At 41.6% G+C, this 13,475-nt stretch overlaps 1 protein-coding gene across 2 annotated transcripts; it reads left to right on the top strand.

Moving 5' to 3' along the window:
• The first annotated feature begins 1,248 nt into the window (after window positions 1-1,248).
• Window positions 1,249-11,518, top strand: alkbh3 (alkB homolog 3, alpha-ketoglutarate dependent dioxygenase). 2 transcript variants are annotated; one of them, XM_055222556.1, is made up of 11 exons: window positions 1,249-1,298; window positions 1,369-1,482; window positions 1,561-1,662; window positions 1,967-2,061; window positions 3,445-3,479; window positions 3,580-3,627; window positions 4,798-4,901; window positions 6,251-6,339; window positions 6,724-6,933; window positions 7,224-7,322; window positions 10,858-11,518. In XM_055222556.1, the coding sequence occupies exons 3-11, from the start codon at window positions 1,584-1,586 to the stop codon at window positions 10,984-10,986; spliced, it is 888 nt and encodes a 295-aa protein (XP_055078531.1). In that variant the 5' UTR covers window positions 1,249-1,298; window positions 1,369-1,482; window positions 1,561-1,583; the 3' UTR covers window positions 10,987-11,518. The 2 variants fall into 2 exon arrangements, with proteins under 2 accessions (XP_055078531.1, XP_033823984.1); XM_033968093.2 differs by lacking the exon at window positions 1,369-1,482 and having other exon boundaries at window positions 10,858-11,512.
• The last annotated feature ends 1,957 nt before the right edge of the window (window positions 11,519-13,475 follow it).

Raw genomic sequence — 13,475 nt, 5'->3', positions numbered from 1 at the left:
TATTGACGTGTGTACTGTGAATCCCAGGCAACACATTATGGCATTAAACTTCAACTTGACAGTCTTGTTTTTTCATTCTTTTCCGCTCAAACATACACAGACAGAGTATGAACAGAATGACAGTTAAAATAAAACTGTTCATATTGTGTAAGTCCCTTCACTCACTTCACCATAAATCATGGCTCTATGAACACCAGTCAGACATCTGGACACGTTCTCTCCAGCATTGTGTTTTTCTTTTTATGTTGACTACTTCCTATATTTTATACACACAGAAGATGTCAAATATATGAAGAAAGATATGTGGAATTATGTAGTGAAGAAAAGAAAGCGAAATAACTAAATATGTTTTTTATATCTCATATTCAAATTCTCAGAGTCTCCTCCCTTTGCGCTGTGGACCTCAAACCCTTGTTCTTCTCTCAGTGAGCTTCATGATGGTCTCTGAGAGAGAAAGAGAGAGAGAAAGAGAGAGAGAGGGAGACAAAAAAGATCTCATCCTCTGCAGGTAGTCTTATCCTTTTTCCAACCTGGAAGTCCCACAGGATCTTGGCTTGATCATTCTCCACTACCTTTGGAGTTGTTTCTCACCTTGACCTCGGGGTTTCCAGTCTGTACTGTGCACAGATGTTTCTGTACACTATGGCTCCACTTGGTTATGCCGCTCTATGTTTGCTTTCCCTGCAACATCTTACACCCTGCAGTTATGTGCTGGATTGTCTCAGGGGCCTCTTTGCACAGCTTACACCTTGAGTGACTGAAAAACTGATGGCTAATGCTAGCTAGCTTGTGACTGTAATGTTATTTATAAACTAAGTCTGCTCTTTATGGTCAGTTTATGTTAAAACAAAACACAGATTAACCTAACTTAAGTTACAGAGCTTCAGACAGAGCAGTGCCTCTAGTTAGCTTCACACCCCCAGAGAATGTTGATGACATCAGTTGCAAAGTATTAATATTGTGTTGTTTTCACTGGGGGTACGTTCTCACAGTTATTGTATTTTTAACACTGATGCTGGTAAATGTAGTTTACATTGATTTGTCTGTTTGTCCAAAATCATTTCCCTTTAGAAATAAATAAAACTGATTATTTTGAAGTATGAGAACAGACGAATAATTAAACTCTAGATCTCTAAAGTGTAAGTCTTATTTAAACATTTTGATTTTAAAATGCCTAATAATTACGAATGAATTCATCGGAACTTTGTCGTCACTTGTTTGTTACACTTCCGGTCGGGTTTATTTTGGTGCGGCTCCAAAATGGCGTCGAGCTGCTCACTCTGATTCTCGTGTTTCATGTAAGTTTAAATTTTAGCGTTAAAGGTGTTTAAAATACACGCAAACTAAATAAATATGTTTTTACTTCAGGTCTCCTCTGTCAGTGCCGCATTTGACGAGCTTTCACCCAAACGCAACCACGCAGTTTATAATTTTACTGGATGAGAAAATTATAACTAACTGCTAAACCAAACTACATTTATGGTGATAACCTATCAGAGGGACAGAGGAAAGGGTCAGAGGATGCAGAGGAGAGGGTAAATGTTGTTTTGTTTCTTGCAGGATCCTTTGCACAGTTTTTAAAGATGAGTGACAAACGCCAGAGAGCCAGAGTGCAAGGCTCATGGGCACAACAGAAGCCAAGAGCCAAACCTCAAACTGCAGGTAAAGAAAAACTGTTAAATACAAGTCTGAGCCAAAGCAAGATTAGACTCTTTGATTTACTGGAGCTCTCATTCACTAAAACACTGAAATGTCTCTATTTTGGATGGAGATTTCAATGTTAATGTCAGAGGCAGAGGGATTCTGATTTACAACTCAGCGCCTGTTTCTGTATATTTGGACTTTTCTTCTCAACTTTTCTTCACAAACTGTTATTTAACTGATGTAAAGCTATGATACATATTTAGCACTGGTTCTATCCAACAAGCCAAGTCATGTGCATTTAAATGTTTTTGTAAATATGCAGTTCCGGCGCAGAGTGAGCAGAGGGCGCTGTGGGCCGGAGGACTCCAGAGGAAATCACCTGAAGAGAAAGGGTTTGAGTTCCAGCGCCCGGCACAGGTTTGAATAAAACAGAAAATATAAAGCTAAAGCTGCATTATGCCAGTTTTCTGCCATGGAGATAGAATCTCCTAGAATGTTCCACAGTATGGCATGATCTAGCTCTACTATTTATTCATTATTATCACTATTATTTATCACTACTTATTCATTTACTTATTTATTGCTTAAAAACAACCTAGAACTCAAACTTTTAGCACCAAGTACCACCAGATCTAACCCTGGAGTTTGTCAGGCCTAAGTTATGGTTAAACTTGGTCAAAAATTAGACTAAAGAAAGAATAAAGGATGATTAACCCAAAGGACGAAAACATGAACACAGTTGTGTCTAAATAAAACAAAAATTCAAACTGCAGAGGCCATGTCCCACCAGAGGGACATGTACCACAGTTTGAGAAACAATGGAGTACAAGTATACATTGCAAGAGTGGGGTCACCTCTCCGCAGATCTTACCGGCTTGTGTGTTAGATAAGTTACTATGGAACAAGTATGGCATTAAACATGACGACAACCCCATGACAACAAGCGAGTGCATTCCCTTCACCATAACAGTGATTTAGTGCAGAGTTAAAGAAAACATGATGCTTTTTCATGTAATTAGGATCGAACTATAACATCTGTAAATCATGATTTCACATTTTGTTCCGCGTAAACTGCAAATTGAATCTAAAACAATTTAACAACAAAGGAACAGATTCTATTTTCATGGTTTAAAAGTGGCTTTGTGACATTTATATTGGAGTCTGAGTCTTTTGAATAATCACAGTGTTCTCAGTAAGTACAGGGCAGGGGGTGGAGATGGGGTAAAAAAAAACAACAAAACAAGTTAAAGACTGGATACTACATGATTACACAAACATGAATGAATCTGTTGAATCTGTCGAGGGAACGCTGCTATAACAAGATTACAATCTCATTAAATTCCATTTTAATGTTTTTGTTGAATAAATAAAAAGTGTGCAGTTAGGCCCGTCATGAACATCACTGTATCGAGTTGTGGTTCACACGACAGATGGAACGATGACTTATGGGGGTCAGTATTTCATCGTGGGAACTTTTTCTTTGCACTAGTGGGGAATATTTTTGTTATTTTTCTGCTCTGCTATAAGATTTGAGCTGTAGAATAAATTACTTGTATGACTTTTTATAGACATACACTAACTACATAAGTGTTTCATTCTGCTGTTTATTTATTACAGTTTGTATAATATGGTTTAAAACATATTTAGAATAGTTTTTGGGGATAATTATACTTCAGGGTTTTGTGTCAGTGGCATAAATTAGTTTCAGTATTATTGTTTATCACCTGCATTTTCTTGAGCAATATATCAAACTTTAACATCTGCTAATGTGCAGTTGTATCATGTTGTGTTTGTTTTCAGCTACTCAGAGAAATCCCTCCAGAGAGACTCATAGAGTAAGAACGTCGTCCTCTACTAAACTCATCAGAATTCACGCATTTTTATAATTTAATATGTTTGTGTGAAGGTTATGATTTTGTTTTTCCTTTCTCTCAGTTCTTCCGGGGATTATGAGATCAGCTCTGAACCCTCAGGAGTCTCCAGGTCTGAATGTAACCATAACCAAAATATAACCAAAATATAACTAAACTACAGTATAATTAAAACCTTTACTGCATTTTTATATTGCACAAATTAAACTAAACAAAACATCAAAAACTTAGCTGTAAATCAACATTAAACTTTTACATAGTTCGATTTTTAAAGAGTTACAAAAATAAATAAACAAAAACATACAAAGATACTCTATAGTTCTAATCTCTGACACTTGTGGATCATTATGTTATAATTTGCACATTTGAAATCACAATATTCATCTAAAGTGACTTATCAAAAGAAACACGTCCACTGATGCCCAATGGGAGCTGACCTTGTTCATCACAACAAAGCGCTGCATGTTGTTGGCGCTCCCTATGAATAGCTGCATATCACACTAGCGAACAGCCCATTTTTTTATTTGTACGAAAATGACTACACAACACTACCAAATCCTATGAGTATCACTGATTAAGAAAATATAACTGGAGAAGGAAGTGTGTATGTCACAGTGGGGGTGTACTGGTGGAGCTGAAAATGGGGGTAGAGTGCCAAAATGGCGTCTTGAAAAGAAGAGATTAAAAATTACTCAAACATGAATCACTCCAAATACAACTTCAGAGGCTCAATGAGAAGAAACAACTAGAACATGGTTAAAAGATCTGAAGAACAGTTTAAAGAACAGATCTGATTTAAAACAGCTTTGTCGTCACACAGATTAAAGTGCAGGTGGTAAATGGCAAAAATGTGCAGGCAATAAAAAGATTTAAAATGGCTAAAATAAATCATCATCCAGGATTCTACCTTGTGTAAATCAGAGACTCTGTGACTCTCTGCTGAATCCACCAGAGGGCAGTACATACTTTATTTTTTGTTTCATAATTTATCTGAAATTCTTCCAGTTTTTAAAGAGGGGGTATTATATTAAATGTACTTTTTGTTCCCTTGTTCTAATGCTGTTCCCTCATCAAAAACATGCCAGAAGAGGTTTTAGATGTCATCCATGCATGTTTCAGTAATCTCTATATCATGTTCAAAACAATAAAAGGCAACATGGTGATTTATGGGGTATAAACTGTTAACACATAATATATATAGAAGTAAAATACCCCGCCTTTAATACCCCATAGGAGTAAAATGCTCCCCCTTTAAATAAAGTTTTGTTTTGTTTGTTTTCAGGCTTTGTCTGATCCATAACTTCCTGTCCACAGAAGAAGCTGATTGGATGTTCTCCAAACTGCTCCATGAACTGCCCTGGAGCCAGAAGACCAACTACAGACTGGGTTAGACCTTCAGTCCTGCTTTAGTCTCTGCTTTGTTTAAAACACTTTGTTTATTCAGTTTGTTTAAAGCTTTTCGTTCACTCCAGCAGTTTTTCTTTTAAATGTGCTCTCTCTTCTCTCTCCATTTCCATCACCCCATCTCTCTCTCTGTCCTATCTCTACACGTTCCTTTTCTTTCTCTCTCCCTTCTTTTCCCCGTCTCTCCCTCTTTTCCTCTATTCCCCCTCTCATTTTTTCCACCCTCTTTTATCACTCTCCCTATCTCTTTTTCTCTCACACATTCCCCCTCTCCCTCCCTCTCTCTTTCCCCCTCTCTTACTCTCATTCCCTCTCATCTTTCTCACCCTCTTCTCTCCCTTGTCCTCAGTTGCCTCCCTCATTATCCCTTCTCTGTCCTCCTCTTCCTCCTTCTTCCCCACCTCTCTCTTTCTCTTACCAAATCTCTCCCTCTTGTTCCCTCTCCCTCTTTCTCTCCCTCCCCTCCTCTCCCGCTCTCCTCCTGCCTCTTTTATCCTCCTCCCTCCTTTCCCTCTCTCCTACCCCTCCCCTCTTCCACCCTTTCTCTCTTACCTTCTCCCCCTCTCCTCCCTCTCTAACCCCCCTCCCCTCTTCCTCTCTCTCTCTTACCCCTTCTCCACCTCTCCCTCTTCTCTATCATCCCTCTCTCTCCCCTCTTCATCCATCCCTCCCTCACTCCCCTCACTCTCTCCCTTTCCCCCTCCCTGGTTCTCAGTATAAAGTGTTTGTGTATAGTTTAGTGAGTCAGATTTTCCACCATCTCTGAGACTGAACCCAGAGGGGCCACTTTAGGCACTTTTTCATTTTATTTACTATTTCTCTAATGCTTACCACTCTGCCAACTACTACAGACTCGCCTCTCCACAGAGCTGACCTTGGCCTGTTGCTTATCTTCATAGTGTGGCCATACGTTCAGTGCTAACACAACATATATAGATCATCATGTTTCCTTTTATTGTTTTGTAAATGCTATATTCGCCCAAAACAATATATCAACATGTTTTATAAGCTTCACTTTCATTTTTGATGCTCTGAGTCCCTCCTCCCTTTGCTCTCTGTGCTAAGTCTCTCCCCATTTAGAGCGTTATTGCAACACAATCAACTGCATCCCACTAATGAAACTACTGCACATCACATCAGGTTTGTCAAGTAGCTGTGTGCAGTTTTGTATCATGTTTTTGTATATTTATGGAGAACTGTCATGTGGGAGCATAGTGACGTAGGCTTGTGGGTGGAGCCGTGCACACGTACATACTGCTAACCGTAAGGAGGGTTTGAATAGGGCCCTGGAGAGATCTCTAGATTACTCAAACATGTTCTTTCTGTTCCAGGAGAGGCGTATGAGGAGCCTCGTCTGACCTGCTGGTTTGGAGACTTGCCGTACACATACTCCCACTCCACCATGAACGCCAACACACAGGTACAGACATCCCATAATACTACAATGTCCTCTTTAAAATGGGACCTAAACTGGGCCAAACTGGGCGATTTTTGCATTTTTTTGTAAAGTCTTAAATATAATGAATTTAACTGTGTTTTAGTGAAATTATTAGGTCAACATTTCACAGAATCTTGTGTTTTAAGGTGTTTGAGGTGTGTTGATCACAAACACCTCGCTGTAATTGGGGCAGTCATGTGTGATGTGACATACTACTTGAAATGGCAGCAGCCACTGGGAGCAGCACACACTGTTTTTGACTAGGAAACTATTAAAATGACTAGGCTGTTATTAAAAGCACAAACAGAGTTTTGTAGTAAAAAAATGTTTGTTTAGTTCCACTTTAATACCTCCTCTTCTCTTCAGTGGCCCTCAGAGCTGCTCTCGCTCCGCTCTCTCCTCCACCAGCGTTTCAGTCTCGATCTGAACTCCGTTCTGTGTAACCTGTACCGCAGCGGCCATGACAGTATCGGTTGGCATAGCGACGATGAGGCGTCGTTAGGAGAGCATCCCACTATCGCTTCCATCAGTCTGGGAGACACACGTGTCTTTAGTCTGAGAAAGAAACCAGCTCCAGTAAGAACCAGGACTAAACCAAGAGTGAACCAAGACTAAAACTACTCCAAATCTGCTCTAAACCTGGTCTAAACCTGGTCTAAACCTGGTCTAAACCTGGTCTAAACCTGGTCTAAACCTGGTCTAAACCTGGTCTAAACCTGGTCTAAACCTGGTCTAAACCTGGTCTAAAGCAGGACTAAAGCAGGACTAAAGCAGGACTAAAGCAGGACTAAAGCAGGACTAAAGCAGGACTAAAGCAGGACTAAAGCAGGACTAAAGCAGGACTAAACTGAGCATCTGTGTTACAGGAGGAACATGGAGACTTCACATATTGTCCACATATTAAAGTTCCTCTGAGCCATGGCACTCTGCTCATCATGGAGGGAGCCACGCAGGACGACTGGCAGGTAACAGCCAATCACAGAGCAGGCTCATTTAAAACAACATATCAGAACACACCTCTATTTAAAATGACCAATCAGGCGAAGGAACGCAGGACTACTGACAGGTAGCAACCATAGACTGTATATATAAAAACAGCATTCCAAACAGGAAGTGAGCATGGGCGCGCTTCCAGCTCCATCAGCTCTGATTCACTTTCAATTAAGAAAACGTTGCCCCTCTCTCTGTACCTGCTGCTGTCAGACTAATCATTTTGCTCTTAAAATTGTATTATTAGTATTAACCCACTCTACATGATCCTGGGGTTTTTATTTCACTATTTTGTCTGTAAATCAGGATATGAACATTAATAACAAACAAATCATCCCCTTGCTCCTGCTAGCGTTAGCAACAGCTGTGATTGACAGTGTTGCTATGTGCCCACTCCCTGCTAAACCAGCTGTGCAAGCGAGAAGGGTGTTACCTTCAAACTTGGCTTCAAATTGGCCCCTATAACTTCTACTTGATGAGCTTCGTTTGACTAGAACCGAACGCTATGGGTGACTAGGGATGGGATGATATTAAATTTTAGACTCACGATTATCGTGGCCAAAATAATCGTGATTAACGATATTATCACAATAATTATTAACCTGTTAACGTTCCGACGGCCCGGGCCTACTTTACAACTTTACAGCAATGTACATACACTCCTGCGTCACCCACACAAACAATCTACACATCAAAGGAAAGCTGCGGCGCTCATCTTTCTGGATATGCAAACCATTTTCACCTCTAATCACCAAAGCGCTGACAGGAAAGATGTTTTTACAGAAAAGTCACAAAGTGTGAATCTGGACTTCACTTACCATTGAGCGCTCTGGTTCTGTCAAACATCAACATATTCACACAAAGTTGGTCTCATTTGTTCCGTAAAGGTCCAGAGAATATAATCCAGTCAAGAAATTATGTCCACAAAATAAGATCCTCCATGTCCAATCTGCTCCGTCACTTCTTTACATTTCTTTTGTCGATTTCAGGCATACTAAACGTCTGACAGCGCCAACTTTGTTCAGTGCTAAACACACATGTTAACTTCTGATTGACACTAGTGTTGGACAATAATGTGGGGGCTGTGGGTTACTGAGGCCGCAGACATCAGTGCTACAGATGACTGAAAGTTTACGCCCCACTCTCCCCCTTGTAGAATCAACCAATTACATCACACACGTTTAGTGACGTTTTCCCCTTACAGCCAATGAGCAGTGGAACACGATGTATGACAGGCCATGGTTTTCCGTAAACAGACATACCCGGAAGAAAATGTGTACTCCTCACTGCCATGCTGTCAAAATGGACCAGTCCTTGTCGTGCCGGAAGTGACGCAAGTGCCTGTCGACGAACACTTAGAATGATGCATTTAAGGCACTTTGGCGAATTGGGAAATGGCCGAAGCTGAGTGGATGCAGAAATCTGTGCATAATGGCGCATTTTATGCACGTTTTGCGTTTTAAACATGACGAAATGGACAAAACAAAGGGAGTATGTGATCGAGGACACTGTGGATGTTTGTACAAGTTAAACTAGAGGCATCTCTGACCCCGAGCGGTTCATCGCAAAGAGTAAAGATCCCACAGTGGACTCAGGAGTAAAGGACCTTATTTTTTGATGGATTGGATGCTGTTCTCGATCGGTAAGCGAGGTTTATTCTGCTATTGACTTAATTGTAGGTAAAATATACCGTGTATAATCGTTAGCATTGCTTCTGTGCACATAGTGCACATTCGGACCATGCGCTCTGGCACATTTGTGTTCAGCTGTATGAATTAGACTTAATTTGTCTATTGTTTAAAAGGTGTTGTTTTATTCTGTAGTTTGCATTATTGTAGGTAAAAATATAAGATGTGCACACATTAGCGTCTCATCTGTGCGCACGGGTGAGGCGCGCACTGGCACGTTCCTGTAGAGCGTTACGGATCAGACTTTGTTATTGTTGATATCTGGCAGAATATAGTTCAGACAGAGATAAGCACAGAAGCTACAAGTGTCTTTGCTATGACAGAGAGGGCAAACACCAGAACTAACATCTAAACGTTGTATTGGAACTGGAAACATGAGGCAGTGTGGTGCTGTAAAGGCGATTATAATCATGCGCGATGATCACGATTATTAAAAAAATGCCACGATTAATTGCGGACCTTTTTTATTGCGATTAACGATATTATTGTATATTGTCCCATCCCTATGAGTGACAGCACACTCCCTCAGCCCACGTTTTTATACAGTGTGTGTGTGTGTGTGTGTTGGAGGACCTCAGAGAGGCAGGTGTGGGCCACGTTATGGCGGGTTTAAGAATACATTTTTCACTATAGCATCAGAAGGTGGGGCCATTACTGAACTCAAAGACATAAGATATAAGACATAAATGTCTTTTTCAAAAACCTCCTGATGCCCTGGTTTACAGTCAGAATAATGTTGTTCCAGGAGCAGAGCCGAGGCTGAAGCACAGTAACGACTGAGCCTCTGTGTCAAACTAATGAAGCCTTAAATCTGCTGTAAATGTGACTCTGCCCCTCCTAAAACACTCTACAAGACAAATGTTTAAACAGCCCCATGAGAGAGAGGGGGCACTGTATGTAAGACCTGGTTTAGGCCTGGTTTAGTCCTGGTTGGGACCTGCTTGAGACCTGGCTTAGACCAGGTTTAGGCCTGGTTTAGACCGAGTTTAGACCTGGTTTAGGCTTAGTTTAGACCTGGTTTAGACCTGATTCAGTCCATGTATAGACCTGGTTTAATTAGTACTGATTTAGACCTTGTTTAGTCCTGATTCAGCCCTGGTGTAGCCCTGGTTCAGTTCTGGGTCAGTTGTGCTGTTGTTCCTGGTTCAGTCCTGGTTTAGTCCCTTGTTTAGTTCTGGCAGATAGCTTTGAACCAGCCTTTTTTGGTCTGTCTATTTGTGGCTGAGACTTGGAGACAAAGGCAAAGTTCCTGGAAGTTACAGGAGAAATATTTCCTCCTCAGAACATGTTATGTAATAATACAGTTTATATCTGTAAAAACTTTTTATTTAGTTTAGACTCAAGATTTATGAATGAACCCAAGAACAGCTGCGAGACAATGATCTTCAGGGCTAGAAGACCTGGTGTAGTCCTGGTTTAGACTGTGGTGTAGTCCTGGTTTAGTCCTGGCTTAGTTTTGTTTTAGTCTTTGTTTAGTCCTGGTTTTGTCCTCGTTTAGTCCTTGTTTAGACCTGGATAAGTTTGTGGTTTAGTCCTGGTTTAGTCTTGGTTTAGACCTGACCAAATCAGAGTATGGTGCAGAAAATGCATCTCTTCTTTGGGACTTGAACCCTGGACCTCCTGCAGTGAAGGCACAGGACTAACCGGATGTTACACCTGTCTTCAGTGCTGTTTTATGACTCTTAATTAAGATTAATTTTCACATAGAGTCCATTACTGAAAGCGAGGCGCTGCAGCTGAAAAAGCAAACATATATTTAATTATTATTATTATTAAAGGAGTATTTCACTATTTTGTTTTGTTTTTGCTGTGTTTTGTGCAGCACCAGGTGGCCAAAGAGTACCACGACCGAGGGCCCAGAATCAACCTCACCTTTAGAACCATCCACCAGGAGCCAGAGGGCCTCAGGGCAGCGGCCAAAACCAGGAATCTAACCCACAACCTATCCTAGACACCAGTATTGACAACAGTACAGCTCCCCTACAGCCAGAGGGCCTCAGGACAGGGGACAAAACCAGGAATCTAACCCACAACCTGAATTTGACACCACTATACACAGCACTACAGCTCCCTTTCATCCAGAGAGTCACACACCTGGAGAAAAGTCAGAAATCTAACCCACAACCTGCATTAGACAGCACTACAGCCAACAGAGAATATCCTGTCACCAGAAACTTGGCCTGACACTGTGTGAAGTGTCTTACTCAAGGACTTAAGAACAGACTGAAGCAGATCAGAAAGGTAATCCAACCCACAAACTCCATTAGACGGCACTACAGTCGCTCCAGTCAATGTGTCATCAGAGAATATTCTGTCAAAACACATTTGACCTGAAAATCTGGGGTGAGAAGTGTCTTGCTCAAGGACTTAACAACAGTGTGCAGCAGGTCAGAATTGAACCCCCAGTGATCAAAGGCTGTGCATTACTGCCATAAAAGGAATTATTTGAACAGGGGAAGTTGTGATGCTTTTATGGGTATGAGGATAGGTGTATGTCTCATTTTGCTTGTGTTAAATAAATGTTCCTCTTTAATCTTTATTTTGGGTCCGTCACTCCTCATTTATAAGAGGGTTTAGGGTTCAGTTCCCAGGCTTTGATTGGAGCTTCTTCCTGTGTCCTGGTTTTTGACAAGAATTTAATTGTTTGTGGAGGAATTATGGGAAAAGCAGCAGTCTTAAGGACTTGTGTCTATCCAAACTACCATTTTTATTTGACTGATTATGCCTGACCAGCATCCTGGTTCAGATCTGGTCCAGTTCTTCTCTGGCAAACCTGGTTTAGTCCTTGTGTAGTCCTGGTTTAGACCTAGTTTATCTCTGCTTTAGTCCTGCTTTAGTCCTGGTTTAGTCCTGGTTTAGTCCTGGTTCAAACCTGGTTTAGTCCTGGTTTAGATGTCCTGCAGTGAGGCTCAGGGCTAACCACTCAGCCAGCAGCATGAGCATTTCTCAGAAGGTTTTACAGTTTAATAAGTTTGAGATTTAGAGCGACGTCTCCACAGACCTGATCCGGACCCCTGCAGGTCTGCTGAAGGTCACACGCTCGGCAGGACTCAAACTTTACACTCTACAGACTGCACTAAAAGAGAGGGAGGAGGAAAGGGAGGAGAAAGAGAGAAAACAGAGGAGGAGGAACAAATGAGAGAGGGGGCAGAGAGAAGAGAGGAAGAGAGGGGAGGGAGAGAGAGGGGTGACAGAGAAACGAAACAGGGGCAGAGAAGGATGAAAGTGTGAGAGAAAGAAGCGGTGGAACAAATGAAAGGGGAGAGAGAGAAGAGGAGGAGAGGGAAAGAGCCAGAAGAGGGGAGGGAGAAAGAGGGGAGGAGAGAGAGGAGAGAAAGAAAGGGAGAAATGAAAGAGAAAAGAGGAGGAGAGAAGGGAGAAAGAGAGAGGAGAGAGGTGGGGTAGAGATGAAAAGACGGGGGTGACAAAGAGAGGAGAGAGCATGAAAGGGGCCTTTGACAGGGAAAGATGGAGAGATATAGAGAGGGAAGGAATGGATATAGAGAGAGGGTATAGGAGAGAGAGTGAGAGGCATGAGAAAGGGGAGGTAAGAAAGAAAGGATGATGGAGAGAAGGGGAGGAGTGTGGAGAGTGATAGAAAAGTGAAGGAGAGAGAAGGGGGTAGGATGAGATGGAAGAGATGGAAGGGATGGGGTGAGAGAGGGGAGAGAAAGAAGGAGAAAGGAGGAAAGAGAGACAGACGAGAGAGAGGATATACGGTACAAAAAAAAGGGAGCGAGGAGGAGAGAGTTGTGTAAGTGTCCTTTTCTCACAAACATAAATCTGACCAAAGTCCACATTTAAAGATCCAAGATGGCCGCTGTGTCCAACTCACCACCTCAAAGGTCGAGGGTTCAGACCAAAGCTACTGTTGGGCAACACACTTGGGACTGTATTGTATTAGAAGTGATCTCTAGTGTCCAGATGTCCAGATGTGGTCGGTTTCATTTCCTGAAACATAAAGTTTGGTATTTAGTTTGTGAGAAACTCCTGACTTTTGACCCTCAGCTCAGAAACGGTTTTTGGACACGTGCTCTCAGCTCCAAGGAAGTAACTAAGTATAATGTATTTTTGACTGCTAACCATAAGGGGTTTGAATACGGCCCGGGAAAGATCACTAGATTACTCAAACATGCATAGATGGCATTTAAAACCTCTTAAAAAGCCTGTTTTTAGGCATTAGAGCAGGGTTAAAGCTCCACAGCGGGACATTTCATCACATTAGAACAGGATTACAGAAAGAAGAGGCCAAGAATAGGTTGAAGTTGGGGTTTGAGTGTGGACCGGAGAACAAAATAGTTGGGTGTTTAAACTGTTTACCCTCTGGTTTGTGGGCAAGTGCTTAACCCTGTGACAGTAACAGCAGCTGACTTATTTGACTTTGTTTCTTATAATCCAGACGCTTTAGTCACTTCCCCTCAGCCCTGTTTATGTCTCATG

Source organism: Periophthalmus magnuspinnatus, chromosome 6 (genome assembly GCF_009829125.3).
Source record: "Periophthalmus magnuspinnatus isolate fPerMag1 chromosome 6, fPerMag1.2.pri, whole genome shotgun sequence".
Classification (NCBI taxonomy): Eukaryota; Metazoa; Chordata; class Actinopteri; order Gobiiformes; family Gobiidae; genus Periophthalmus; species Periophthalmus magnuspinnatus.
Note: the sequence above shows the minus strand (reverse complement) of the source record. Positions and strands in the feature narration are given on the sequence as shown.

Bases quoted from the DNA above. Each gene is read 5' to 3' on its own strand.
- alkbh3 (XM_055222556.1), top strand. From the start codon at position 1,584: ATGAGTGACAAACGCCAGAGAGCCAGAGTGCAAGGCTCATGGGCACAA. The intron at 3,480-3,579 runs GTAAGAACGTCG...CCTTTCTCTCAG, and splicing joins CCTCCAGAGAGACTCATAGA to TTCTTCCGGGGATTATGAGA. The intron at 4,902-6,250 runs GTTAGACCTTCA...TTTCTGTTCCAG, and splicing joins GAAGACCAACTACAGACTGG to GAGAGGCGTATGAGGAGCCT.